At 47.2% G+C, this 13,022-nt stretch overlaps 1 protein-coding gene across 3 annotated transcripts in view; it reads left to right on the forward strand.

Annotated features, from left to right (window-relative positions):
• Positions 1-421: 421 nt before the first annotated feature.
• glipr2l (GLI pathogenesis-related 2, like) overlaps positions 422-13,022 on the forward strand; it is a 49,625-nt gene continuing 37,024 nt past the window's right edge. Inside the window, exons 1-4 of one of the 3 annotated variants that reach the window (XM_078538673.1) lie at positions 422-591; positions 1,899-2,007; positions 2,090-2,193; positions 8,556-8,633. In XM_078538673.1, coding sequence (XP_078394799.1) covers positions 537-591; positions 1,899-2,007; positions 2,090-2,193; positions 8,556-8,633 — 346 coding nt within the window. In that variant the 5' untranslated portion in view covers positions 422-536. Of the gene's footprint in view, positions 592-1,676; positions 1,822-1,898; positions 2,008-2,089; positions 2,194-8,555; positions 8,634-13,022 lie in introns of those variants that run through there. The other 2 variants (XM_078538671.1, XM_078538672.1) reach the window with 2 other exon arrangements.

Below are 13,022 nucleotides of genomic sequence, written 5' to 3' on the forward strand. Positions count from 1 at the left end.
ATCCTTCCCTCTCCTTATCCTTTAACACTATTGTTATAGGGTGGCTGAGTTCTGCTATTAATGATAGAGTTGATCTGCAGACACTTCTTGGGTGGAAACTTTAGTTTATTTACAATATACTCAGCAGCAACTACACATGTGCTTTCAACTCCAACTCTATTTCTACACTGACTCTGAGGTAGCCTGCACTACTCTCCTATTGGTTACTACAGATCATGTGACCTTGCCTAACAAGTATTATTCCTAAAGGTACATTACAGACTAAATAAAAGCATAATTACTACAGCTATTGATAGTTGTGTAATTAAAGTACCCCAGCATCACTGCTCTATAGCTCTTGCTCATCTCTGTGGTTTTCCCTGCAGATTTGTTCCTCTAGCTCGCTCCCTCTCACTATTTGGAGGGCTATAAAATCCCCAGTAGCATGATCATGCCTTCTTTGTTTCTCAGCTCTAGCAAAATGGATTCTGGACTTGTTTTATTTACTAGCCTGTGCATTTAACTCACTTATTGTCACGTTAAATTTTGGACCACAAATGTATTGTGAAAATCTGGTTGTTCAACTGAACCTTGAGGGGCTCAGCATGATCGGTGAGTTACCTGGAGTCACTCTGTGGACGAGGTTTTGCTGGTCTCTGTGCCCTGGGGAGCAAAACGTGGACAGAGCTGCACCCTGACTTAACTGCACTCTGAGGAGTGAGCCCTGGACAGAGAAGTACTCGGGGAAGAAGAACCCTGGGCTGAGCTGCATCTGGACTCTAACACACCCAGAGCTGCACCCCGTGGAGGGAAATCTTGACAGGGCTGCACCCCGAGAAGCGAACCCCGGGCAGGGCTGCACCCCGAGAAGCAAACCCCGGGCAGGGATGCACCCCGGGGAGTGAACCCCGGGCAGGGCTGCACCCCGGGGAGCGAACCCCGGGCAGGGCTGCGCCCCGGGGAGCGAACCCCGGGCAGGGCTGCACCCCGAGAAGCGAACCCCGGGCAGGGCTGCACCCCGAGAAGTAAACCCCGGGCAGAGCGGCACCCCGGGGAGCGAACCCCGGGCAGGGCTGCACCCCGAGAAGCGAACCCCGGGCAGGGCGGCACCCCGGGGAGCGAACCCCGGGCAGGGCTGAACCCCGGGGAGCGAACGATGGGCAGAGCTGCACCCCGGAGAGCGAACGATGGGCAGAGCGGCACCCCGGGGAGCGAACCCCGGGCAGGGCGGCACCCCGGGGAGCGAACCCCGGGCAGGGCTGCACCCCGGGGAGCGAACCCCGGGCAGGGCTGCACCCCGGGGAGCGAACCCCGGGCAGGGCTGCACCCCGGGGAGCGAACCCCGGGCAGGGCTGCACCCCGGGGAGCGAACCCCGGGCAGGGCTGCACCCCGGGGAGCGAACCCCGGGCAGGGCTGCACCCCGGGGAGCGAACCCCGGGCAGGGCTGCACCCCGGGGAGCGAACGATGGGCAGAGCGACACCCCGGGGAGCGAACCCTGGACAAAACTGCACCCCAGGGAGTGAAGCCTGGACAGAGCTGCACCCCGGGGAACGAACCCCGGGCAGGGCTGCACCCCGGGATGCGAATCCCGGACAGAGCTGCACCCCGGGGAGTGAACCCTGGATACAGCTGCATCTTAGCAGGAGGAGCTACTGAGCTGGTGTTTCCCTCACTGGATTCCATCCCGGAAAAGGTTTTTTCCGATTCCTTATAAGGCGATGGCGGTTTGAATGAGGTAAGCGAGTGTGAGCTCAGTGCCTTCCACCTCAGCCAGTTCACTAACTTTCCTCAACATTCACTGTTAAAGATCAGCAGCAAGTAGCAAAAATGGGGAAATCAGGTCAGTCTTTTCACATGTATTTGGAGCATTGCCCCTTTGTTTATTTTACATTTGTGATTTTTAATTTACTATTTCAGCTTCTAAGGAGTTTTCCCGTGAAGTTTTAAAAACTCACAACGATTACAGGAAGAAACACGGTGCCTCTGGATTGAAACTATGCAGCAAACTTTGCAAAGAAGCACAACAGTAAGCTCCTTGCTAATGTCTGCAGTGTTTGGTTTTGGATGCTCTGCTTGTCCTGACTCTCTCTCTCTCTCTCTCTGTGCAGATATGCCGAGGCTCTGGCCAGTACCCGGGTCCTCAAACACAGCCCGGAATCCAGCCGGGGACAGTGTGGAGAGAACCTCGCTTGGGCATCGTATGACCAACCCGGTTAGTACAGTAACACAAACTTAACCGACGAGGCCTGTTTTTTTTTAAACAAAAGGAAATGTGCCAATTCATGTCGGAGATGATTTCACACTGAGTAAAAACTGCACGCTGGAGTCCCAGCCGCCTTCACCATGTCTCTGCCAACCAGCCCTGTCACCTCGTAGTTGTTCCCTGCCAGTTACATTTATAAATGAAAACATGTTAAGACACATTATCTGAAGAATGGGCATGTGACTGGAATGATGGGTTATAGTGAACAGGATGTCAAATACTGAGCCGGAATTATACTGCAGCATTGCACCACAAACATTGGTGCGGGTAGTCAGGTCGGGGGTGGTGGGGGTAGTCAGGTCGGGGGGGTAGTCAGGTCGGGGATGGTGGGGGGTAGCTGGGTCAGGGTAGTGGAGTTTGGGGGGATAGTCAGGCAGCATTAGAGGAGGATGGAGTCAACCACTCTGGGTTGGAAGTTGGGTCAAGGGTTAGTCAGTTTGGGTCAGGGGGTTAGTCATTTTGGTCAGGGAGTTAGTCAGTTTGGTCAGGGAATTAGTCAGTTTGGGTCAGGGGTTAGTCAGTTTGGTCAGGGAGTTAGTCAGTTTGGGTCAGGGGGTTAGTCAGTTTGGGTCAGGGGGTTAGTCAGTTTGGGTCAGGGGGTTAGTTGGGTCAGGTCAAAGGGTGGTCGGGTGGTTGGTGGGTTGTGATTGGGGGGCTGGTTGTGTAGTTACCCAAGTGTTAGACTAGGTTTTAATTTGCCTAATATTTCCTGGGTAACTACCCAGGTAAGTACCACAGAAAACTGGCCGAAGCCTCTGATTCTAGCTCAGAGTCGGACACTTTCACGAAGGGTCCTGGGCAGCAGGGAAATTGTCCATTGCGAGTTTAAAGTTCCCAGGCAGTTCCCATGGAGTTTACGCATTAGGACTTCCACAGGGTCCTTATGCACATCTTCAATCGTATGTCCAGTCTCCAATGATCCAGAGACCAGAAGATTTGGCCATTTATCATCCAGAGTTCATTTTTGGGGTAGGCAGGGATATGCCAGTAGAGATTGGGCAGATAAACTTTTCAGCCAAATTTTCATAGCTGTTCCAAGTTTCAGGAGCAGTTTCCAATTTTAGTTTCTATTGAGCTAATGATGAGATCATTATTTTGATGAGATGACTATGTTTTCTGTATCCCACTTAAGGTTGAAGTGCTAGTTAATAAATTCTGCATGGCACCCTGGTAGTGTACATCTTGACTATATTCTCACCTCCCAAGAAGTGCCCATTTTCGCCACAACTTCATGTTTGAATCCCTCCAGTCAGGTTTCCACCCCTGTCACCGCACTGAAACAGCCCTAACCAAAATCACACATGAGACTCTTTATGAATGGCTGTGGTGAGCTATCCCTCCTCGTTGTTCCCAACTTGTCTGTAGCCTTTGACAAGCTTGACCACTCCATCCTCCGCTCATGCTGTTCCAGCTGGCTGGCACTGCAGTTCCATTCTTTATCTATCCATTTGTAGCCACAGAATCACTTGTGCCTTCTAAACCCACCTACACACTGTTACCTCTGGTACCTCCCCCCCTGCCCCAAGGATTTATCCTTGGCCCCCTCCTACTTCTAATCTCTATGCTGCCTCTCAGTGACATCATCAAGAAACACTATGTCGTGTTCCACATGTATGCCAGCGACACCCAGCTCTACCTCAGCACCAGCTCTCTTGACCCCTCATTGTCTCTGATATGTTATATTGTCCAACATCCAGTACTGGATGAGCAGAAATTTCTTCCAACTAAATTTTGAGAAGACTGGAGGCATTGTTTTTGTTCCCTGCCACAAACTCCATTCCTTAGTCACCCACTCCATCCTTCTCCCTCGCAACTGTCTGTGGCTGAACCAGACTGTTCACAACCTTGGTATTGCATTTGACCCTGATTTAAGCTTCTGACCACATATCCGCCTATTTTCACCTTCGTAACGTCACCCAATTGCTGCCTCAGCTCATCGGCTGCTGAAACCCTCATCCATGCCTTTGTTTCCTCTAGATTTGACAATTCTAATGCTCTCCTGGCTGGCCTCCCATTTTACATCCCACATAAACTTAAGCTCATCTAAAACTCTGCTGCCTGCATCATAAATTACACCAAGTCCCGGTCACCTATCACGACTATACTCTATGACCTACTTTGCCTCCCAGTCTGACAGTACCTCAATTTTAAAATTCTCATCCGTGCTTTTAAATCCTTCCATGGCCTTGTCCCTCCTTCTCTCTGTGTCCTCCTCCAATCCTACAATCCTCTGCGATCTCTCCGCTACTCCAGCATGTGTGCATCCCTGATTTTAATTGCTCCAGCTTTGGCAGTTGTACCTTCAGAAGGCCCTAAGTTCTGGAATTCCCTCCCTAAGTCTCTGTGTCTCTACCTTTTTCTCCTTTAAGACGCTCCTTAAAACTTAACTCTGTGACCAAGCTTTTGATCGTCTCTCCTAATATCTCCTAATGTGGCTTGGTGTCAAGTTTTATTTTAATAAAGCACCTTAGGCTATTTTACTATGTTAATGGTGGTATAAAATGCAAACATGCATTGTTGTTAAAGCTGTTCTGGATAGGAGGATGTGAATTTGCACTTGAAATATTCTATATGTTGAGTTCCTGATCCCAGTCCTGCCTAATTACATAATGCTATATATCTCTGGCCTTTTCATCTTCAAAAACGTATCCACTTGTTTCTTGAACCCACTCTTGTTGTAAACATGCACAAGTATCTAAATTAATACTGCTACTCTTTGGTGAGTGGTTCTCAAGGTTGGAAAGGCTAATGTCAAACGCCAGTGTGTTGCTGTGTTGCTAAGATACATTCAGTCCATGTGATGCAGGAGTTATTACCATTTTGTTTTATTTGTTTGGTTAGTTTCTGACCTCCTTGTGGTTTGTCAATTTGCCACTGCCCTCATCCCTTCTCAGTGACCTTTCTATCCTCCATCTCTTGCATTGCTTTAGCCAAACTCAGTGAGGGACAATACCTTCTTGTCACTTGTGTCTCGAGCCCTCTGCAACACCTTGATCTGAAAACTGCCTTCAGTAGTTTCAGGCGTTAACTGTCTCATTTTCCAAGCAGTTTAGTCCATTAATTGGTCAGGTGGGCAGAACTGGTCCATTCATTGGTGGGGACTGGTCAGGTGGGCAGAAAAATGACAAATGGAATTCAACCTGGAGAATTATGAGATGATGCATTTGGAAAGGTCAAACAAGGTGAAGAACTACATAATAGCTGGGAGGATGCCCAGAGGTGTGGGAGGAAGTGAGGGACCTTGGAGTGAATGTCCACATATCCCTGAAGGTAGCAGGGCAGGTTAACAAGATGGTTAAGAAGGCATATGGAATCCTTTCATTTATTAGCCGAGGTACAGAATAGAAGAACAGGGAAGTTATGCTGGAACTATATAAAACACTAGTTAGGCCACAACTTGAGTAGAGTGTGCAGCTCTGGTCGCCTCATTAAAAAAAGGATGTGATTACAGAGAGGGTGCAAAGGAGATTTATGAGGATGCTGCCAGGACTGGAAAATTGTGGCTATGAGGAAAGATTGGATAGGCTGGGGCTGTTCTCCTTGGAACAGAGGAGGCTGAGGGGAGATTTGATTGAGATGTACAAAATTGTGAAGGACCTGGATAGAGTGGATGGGAGGGGCCTATTTACTGTAGCAAAGAGACCAGTGTTTAGGTGGCATAGATTTAAAATGATTGGTAGAAAGAGTAGAGGAGAGTTGAGGAACAATATTTTTCACCTAAAGGGTGGTAAGGGTCTGAAACTCACTGCCTGATAGGGTGATAGAGGCAGAAATGCTCAACTCATTTAAAAAGTGTCTGGATATGCACCTCAAATGCCGTAACCTACATTCTGGGAATGACCAAATTCTGGGAAGTGGGATTGAGCTGGGTGGCTCGTTTTTCAGCCGGGACAGACACAATGGGCCAAATCACCTCTTTCTGTGCTGTCAAGGTTCTAGGGTTCATTTACTCCATTCCATTTTGGAGTTATTTTGCTTGTCATATTTCGTCCTGATACTTTTTCACAACGTGATTGAAGTACCTTTTCTATAGGAGTCAAGTGTTTTCTTTTTTCTTTTCCAGATTTTTAAAACAACCCCAGTTACTCTCTCTCTTTGTAATAGTAGCTACAATATTTGCATTTTGATCCTGACCAGTTAGTATTCTCTGCCCTCTTGTTTTGGTCAGCCCTGCTTTGTGAGGTTGGTACCTCAAATGCTAAACACCGATTTTAGTCTATTTGATAACAAGTTGCAATTCTGATAGAAATACTGAGTAAACCCCTTACTGTTCCTTACAGTCAATGTTGGTAAAACCAATCCTGCACATCTAGAATAAAACAGAAAATGCTGTAAATACTCAGCAGGTCTGGCAGCATCTGTGGAGAGAGAAACAGAGTTAATGGCCTCAATTTTTGTGGAGTTGTGGAGAATGCGCGGAGGCTTCAAAATGGAGGGCGGACCCTGGATTTGGAAGTCCCACCCCCCTTTCCAACAGATCCCACATTCGCCATTGGGGGAAAGGGGGTGGGGCATGAATCTCTCAGGTTTGAAACCCAAATTCAGCTGGGCCATTTGAACTCAGTGCTGCGTTTAGACAGACCCCTTATTCACTGTAGCGGAAAGCGGAGTGAACACTCAGACCCAGGAGGTTTGTCTCGGAAGCCTTTATTAAATCGTGATATCACGGAGAGTCCAGCAGCAGACAATGGAGCTAGCTGACACTCTGAGGAAGCATCAGAGTACACACATAGTTATAGCAAAAAAGTTCATATCTTTTGGCATGCACACAATAGTTCTTTTAGTTTACAACCACACCTGACACTTGCCCAACCCATCTGGCGCCCATTAGTCTGGGAAGGTAGCTGGTAGTGTGACTAGTCTAATATTTTATGTGCTAGTGAGAAAACGGATGGGCCTAGTTTCAAGGACACTTTGTTGTAATATTCCATTATATAGTTTAACCACTTAACCCTTTGTTATCCTGTATATGTATTTTATTCTCCCACACCTTCACCTGCAGTGTGGGAGTCATGAATTTTTAAAGTAGTTGCAAATACTCTTGAAAAGCAGTTAAGGGCTGTAGATGTCAAGCAGTGAAGCAATTTAAATCCCAAGTCCTTTAAAAATTAAAAGAAAACAGCCTACCTGTATTAGTGAGATATATAGAAATTCAAATCGTGAAGTTATGAAATCCACAGCCCATTAAGGATTTAAAATAAAATAGGCTAAAGGCTGCCTGTGTCAGTGAGAGTTGAAAAAAATCTATTCTAGCAGTTACAGTAGCTGTTTGTTGACATTACCCCAAGGGTTATCATTATGTCATTATTAATGTTTGGCTGCTTACCACAACCTATCATTATCCGAGCAGGGATAAATTCACAGCTTGATTGACAGCTCAAAGTGGTTATTAAAGGATTAGCTGTCTTTCATGTGGGGTTATGAGTACAAGCCTGTTTGTTTTTATAAGGAATTAAGTACTTGCGGGTATTTAAATGTTTTGAATGGACTTTCATAAATGGGAGCATTTCTTAAATATAGTAAAAGCTGTAATAGATATTTAGAATTTTATTTCATGAGGTCAGCCCATGGTGGATACTGGCTGAATTGGCATGGAAGGTGTGAGGGAAAAGGGTGCTGGCTGGGTTGGCATTGAGTTGGCATGAAGTTGGCATGGGGGCTATAAGGGGCCATGGGGGTGGGTGGGGGACATGGGTTGCCATGGATGCCTGGGGAGTGAGTGGAGGGTGAGGGTTAGAGGGCCTAATATTTAAGATAACAACTGGGACAAAGTCCTAGAGAACTGAGGCAGACCTTTTAAACAGCCTGCCTCGGCACTCGACAGCCCCTGTGGCTGCCTCCGATCCGGGATGGTGGGCCTGACTCCATCCCACACCCACCCCCCAGAATGAAGTTCTTGCTATCAGATGAGCTTCTCCTGAGGCAGGTGCAAACAGCCGGCAAATTTCCTGACTCCTAGTACTCGACCCAAGAAAAAAAACTGGGCCAACATTTCAGGTTAAGAACCGACATATTCAAATCTGTGACTACTTTTCTGTTTCTTTCTGAAAGTTTAACTGTGAACCTTGAAAAAGAAAAAAAAATACTATTAAACATGGTAAATTAATTATACTTTTGTCTATTTGTGCAAACTGGAAGTGGAACTTGCACACCAATGTAAGCCACTTTTATATGGATATTCCTATGGTACATGGCTTTGTAAAATAGTTGTATGTGCCAATGTTTTTTAATTCTATTTTTGTTCTCCAAAAGGCCTTTCTCAAGTCACAACTGAGAAGCAATAAAACATTTCTTCTTTTTCCTTCCTGCAGGTAAGGAGGTGTCTGAAAGATGGTACAGTGAGATAAAGAATTACAACTTTAACTGTCCTGGATTTTCCTCCGGTACAGGTGAGTAGAGGATTTTTGTTTAGTTGTTTGCTTCAAATGATGATAAATCTGCTGTGTCTGAAGCAGAAGATCCACTCCACACAGAAATAATTTTGCAGTCAGTGGAAGATTTTATTAGATGTTAATTCAGAGCTGTGTAACCTCCATTTTGTGATGTTGCAGAAGGCAGATGTTTAATAGCTGCTGTCCAGGATAGTGATTGGCGAACAACTGTGTCTATATTCTGATTCAAGAATATTGCATACAGTGTTTGAAGAAAGCAAGAAGATTGAGTTAATAGTGTACTATACTTGCAAAACCCACCTTCCCTGTCCCCTTCACATGACCTTTCCTCTCCATTGCTATTGGAGTGTTGATTTCCCAGTAGCTTCCACTTGTAGCATTGGCTTTGGAAACGTGTAAGTTAATAATTCAGCAGATTGAGCAATGTTACTGTTCACCCCTGGAACATGGATTTGAATCTAACTCTTCGGTGGGATAAAAGTTTGCTTTGTTGGCTGGCAGGATTCTAATTTTCTAAACTGAGTTGTCAAGCTCATCAGTGTCATTGTGAAAGGCGGAGAGTGGGCTTGATACTTTCCAGCAGGAAAGAACAGCAGAGAGAGGCGGAAATGGCTGATTTCCTAGCAGTTGGACTGAGAATGATATTAGAGAATTATCAGTGGCACAGGGAAATCATGAGAAAGAGTGGGGATTTACTTTGGAAAGACAGTTTTCCTTTCTTCCTTTTTGAAAAAGAAATATACAATGTGAGGCTTTGCTCATTTTCACATGCCTCTGGGCATTTGGGCCCAGGGCCAGAATTTTTGGCTCGGCGAGCGGGGGCGGGACATGTCAATGAACATTAATGAAAAAGTGTATTTAATTTATAAACCCTTCATGAAACCTCATCCCACCCGTGGATGAGGTTTCATGATAAATGCGAAGGCCGCCTGGGCTCTTCGCCTGCCCGCCAACCTTAAGGTTGGACGGGCAGCTCAGTTTATCACTTTAATTGATATTTAAGTGGCCTTAATAGGCCTTTGACAGTTTGGCGGGCGCCCGCCTGACGTCACCACGCGTCATTTTACGCCTCGGCTTGACTGCAAGTTCATAATATGACATGCCTTTACTGGGCATGACATAAATGTTAAAATATAAATAGAAAAAGTGTTTTTGGAGCAGACAGAGCTCGAGTCGATGCGGCTATAGATACATCACTGTCAGAAGTAGGAAACAGTAAAGGTCATTGTTATTAAATCAGTGTCCTAGAAAGAATAACTTTTTTTTATTCTCCCAAATTGTTGTTTTTAGGTGTCGATGCATTTTTAGTCAGGCCGGTTTCCTGCAAGAATCTGTTCCAAACACTCTTCTGCACCACTGTCCTACACAGTTGTGCACTGCTTGAGACATTTCTTTATTAAAATGAGGGTTAAAAATAAAATGAGGGTTAAAAATAAAATGATAATTGCATCAGCTGTTAAAACCTATATTACACTTTTCTGAAATCATTAGGGGAAAAATTGCATAATTTTATCCCTGAGCAAGCTAACGGTCTTGCACAATTATGATAACTTTGTAATTTGGCTACTGAAAATAGTATAATTTTGTGGTCAAATTACGGCTTTGGTAAAATTAATTTGCATGCAGTATATACGCATAGGGTTTGCTGGATGAATAATGTGCATGGTCCACCCAGGTCACTATCAACCAACCTTGTAGTCACATGATACAAGAATAATCGAGTTATTGAGTTTGCATAGCAATCTATCTTCATTGTTTAGTTTACGCCTAGGCAAAGGTGAGGAAAACTCCCGGCAGTAGGAAGGTTTAGAAACCAAAACGTCAAGGTTACCTGTTCCTCCCAAGCTTGCCATATGTCATGTCTCATTACTCATACTAAGATTGGAATTGTCCCAGATTTGCACAAAGTGGGGTAGTGGATGTGAAAAAAGACTTTTTACCCACAGCTGCCATAGTGAGTTTTTGCGCTGCATCATTCCATCTCCGGTGCGTCCAGCCTCATTAACATTGCATTCCTGGGAAACATGCTGGATCACTGGCGGGAGGCCTCTGATTCGCTCGCCCCACTGTCACCTCAGGCCTTCAGTAATCCAGGCGCCATGTTTAACGGGCACCTCTGCATAGAGCTGGCTCTCTCTAAGGGATCGGAAGCTGCTGCAAAGTCATGGCTGCCAAAGGGAGGAAACATGCTGGCCCCAAATTTAGCAGCACCTCCCTGGGGCATCTACTGGATGCAGTGTAGGCCCGCCGTGAAGTCCTCTACCCCCGCTCAGGGTGAAGACCAGCAAGCAAGGTCACCAATCCAACATGGGAGGCGGTGGTAGCGGTGGTCAGCACCAATGCCCAGCAAAAGAGGACAGCTACCCAGTGCTGAAAGAGGATGAATGATCTCCCCCATTCCGCCAGGGTAAGTCACTGTTCTCATCACTCTCAACTCACACACTCACAAACCCATCACACATCTACAAGGATCTCACTCACTGCCAGTTCAAGGGACATCACCATTCACTCTCACACACACCTTCATCTGCCCTGCGGATCATATCCTCATCATGCCCATGGCACCACTCACCACCCACACATGCCAGGCATCCTTCTCATCTGGCCTTGCAGGCATCCTGCTTACACTCTCTCCATCTATATTCATGCAGGACAAGCTGGCACACAACAAAAGGGAGAGGTGGCAGACTGGTGGAGGAATGCCTGACATCAAGGTTCTCACAGACTTTGAGAATAGAGTCATCTGGCTGGCACATGATGACCTGGACCGTTCTGTGACGGTGAGGTCGGTGGTCCAGCAGTGCAACATCTCTCAGACAACCATGCTGTGAGTGAGTTCCCCTGTTCCGCAGTCCCCTGCTATGCTCTAATTATCTCTCCTTGCTTTCGCAGGCACATCTGGGAAACAGCCGAGGGAGTTCTCGAGCCAGGCCCTCGACTCAAGCCCCGAGGACACCACAGAAGAAGAATCTGATGACACCCTAATTGAAGACCTGTCACAGCGCTCACCCACACCCTCCACAAGGGCAGAGACACACACCTCGATGGGACCTAGTTCTAGAGTAGCTTTAGGATCACAATCTAGTGAGCACATTGCACTGTCTGATGCACAGCATGGGGCAGCAGGGACTTCCCAGGTTTCCGGCACTCGGAGATCTGTTCGAGCCCAGAAATCTGCTGAGTCCGAGTCAGACAAGAACCTTTGGACTTGGTCATACCTCAGTTAATGGAGCTGTAAAGGCAAGCTCTGGAACATCAGGACAGGATGTCTGCTGCATTCCTCAGATTGCAAACACAATGGAGTCCATCCGCTTTCAGTCTGAGGTGATAGCGCAGGCATGCCAACTCACTGAGGTCAACAGTGGTAGGATGGCGGCTGCCATGGAGACCTTGGTCCAGGACATTGGTCCTGCATTGCTGCGTGGGCTGAACTCCATTGCTGATGCCATAGTCGGCCTCCAACAGTGTCAACACAAGGGGGGTGCCAGGCAGCTCGATCTCACTCCAGCTCCCCCTTCTCCTCAAAGAGTCAGCCAGGGACCCTCAGGCACCCATTAGGAGGAGGATCAGCAGGTGCACACCCCATGGCCGTCCACTCAGGTGATCCTGGGAGCGTCCGGTACATCCAAATCTTCTCTTCCTGTGACCCCAGCAGCTCTAGCCCACAGGCCAAGGAGGGTGCCACTGCCACTGCCACACAGCAGGACCCCGAAAGCAGGCCAGGGCCCCCCCAGGTCTTGGACCTCCAGAAGATGCCCACAAAGGTCACCACAGACAAGGCATAGCAGTCAGCAGGCTGCCTCCATATCCGCTGTGGATGTTGGGTGAGCACCAAGACATAGAGGCAAGGTTAGAAAGATGTAAGAAGATGATAGAAAGGTTAAGAAGCAAGTAGTTGCACAGCCTGGGAACTGGTGTTAATCACTTGTACATAATGTTCACTTTGTTAATAAAGTCCCAAGAATGTCTCCCTACCTGTGGCTCCTTGTTATGATGAGCAGTGTTCGTGTCACTCAGATGTGAAACCTTGTTTCCTGCACAAGATAAAGGCAGGTGTCTCAGTTCAGGGCCTCTTCCCTGTGCAGTGTGTAACCTTCAGACCAAAGTGATGGTCCGGCCTCACACTCACTGGACACATCAGTGATGCCTGCAGGAATGACAAATGCTGCCTATAGACCTTGGGTCTAGTGAGGTGCCTACGAGCGACGGCTCTCTGGATCTTAAGCTGTGTGCGCAGCAGCCCCTGCTGCCCCTTCATCAGCGCCTCCCTTTGCTGCGCCAGGTGCCTCTGCTGCTCTCTTTTTTCTCTGGTCTCTGTAAGCCATGAGGCATACCGCTGAATCACCAAGCTCCAAAATTCTGATGTTCTCCTCCTGCAGGATCAAA

The sequence above is a fragment of the Cetorhinus maximus genome, chromosome 3, assembly GCF_964194155.1.
Source record: "Cetorhinus maximus chromosome 3, sCetMax3.hap1.1, whole genome shotgun sequence".
Lineage (NCBI taxonomy): Eukaryota > Metazoa > Chordata > Chondrichthyes > Lamniformes > Cetorhinidae > Cetorhinus > Cetorhinus maximus.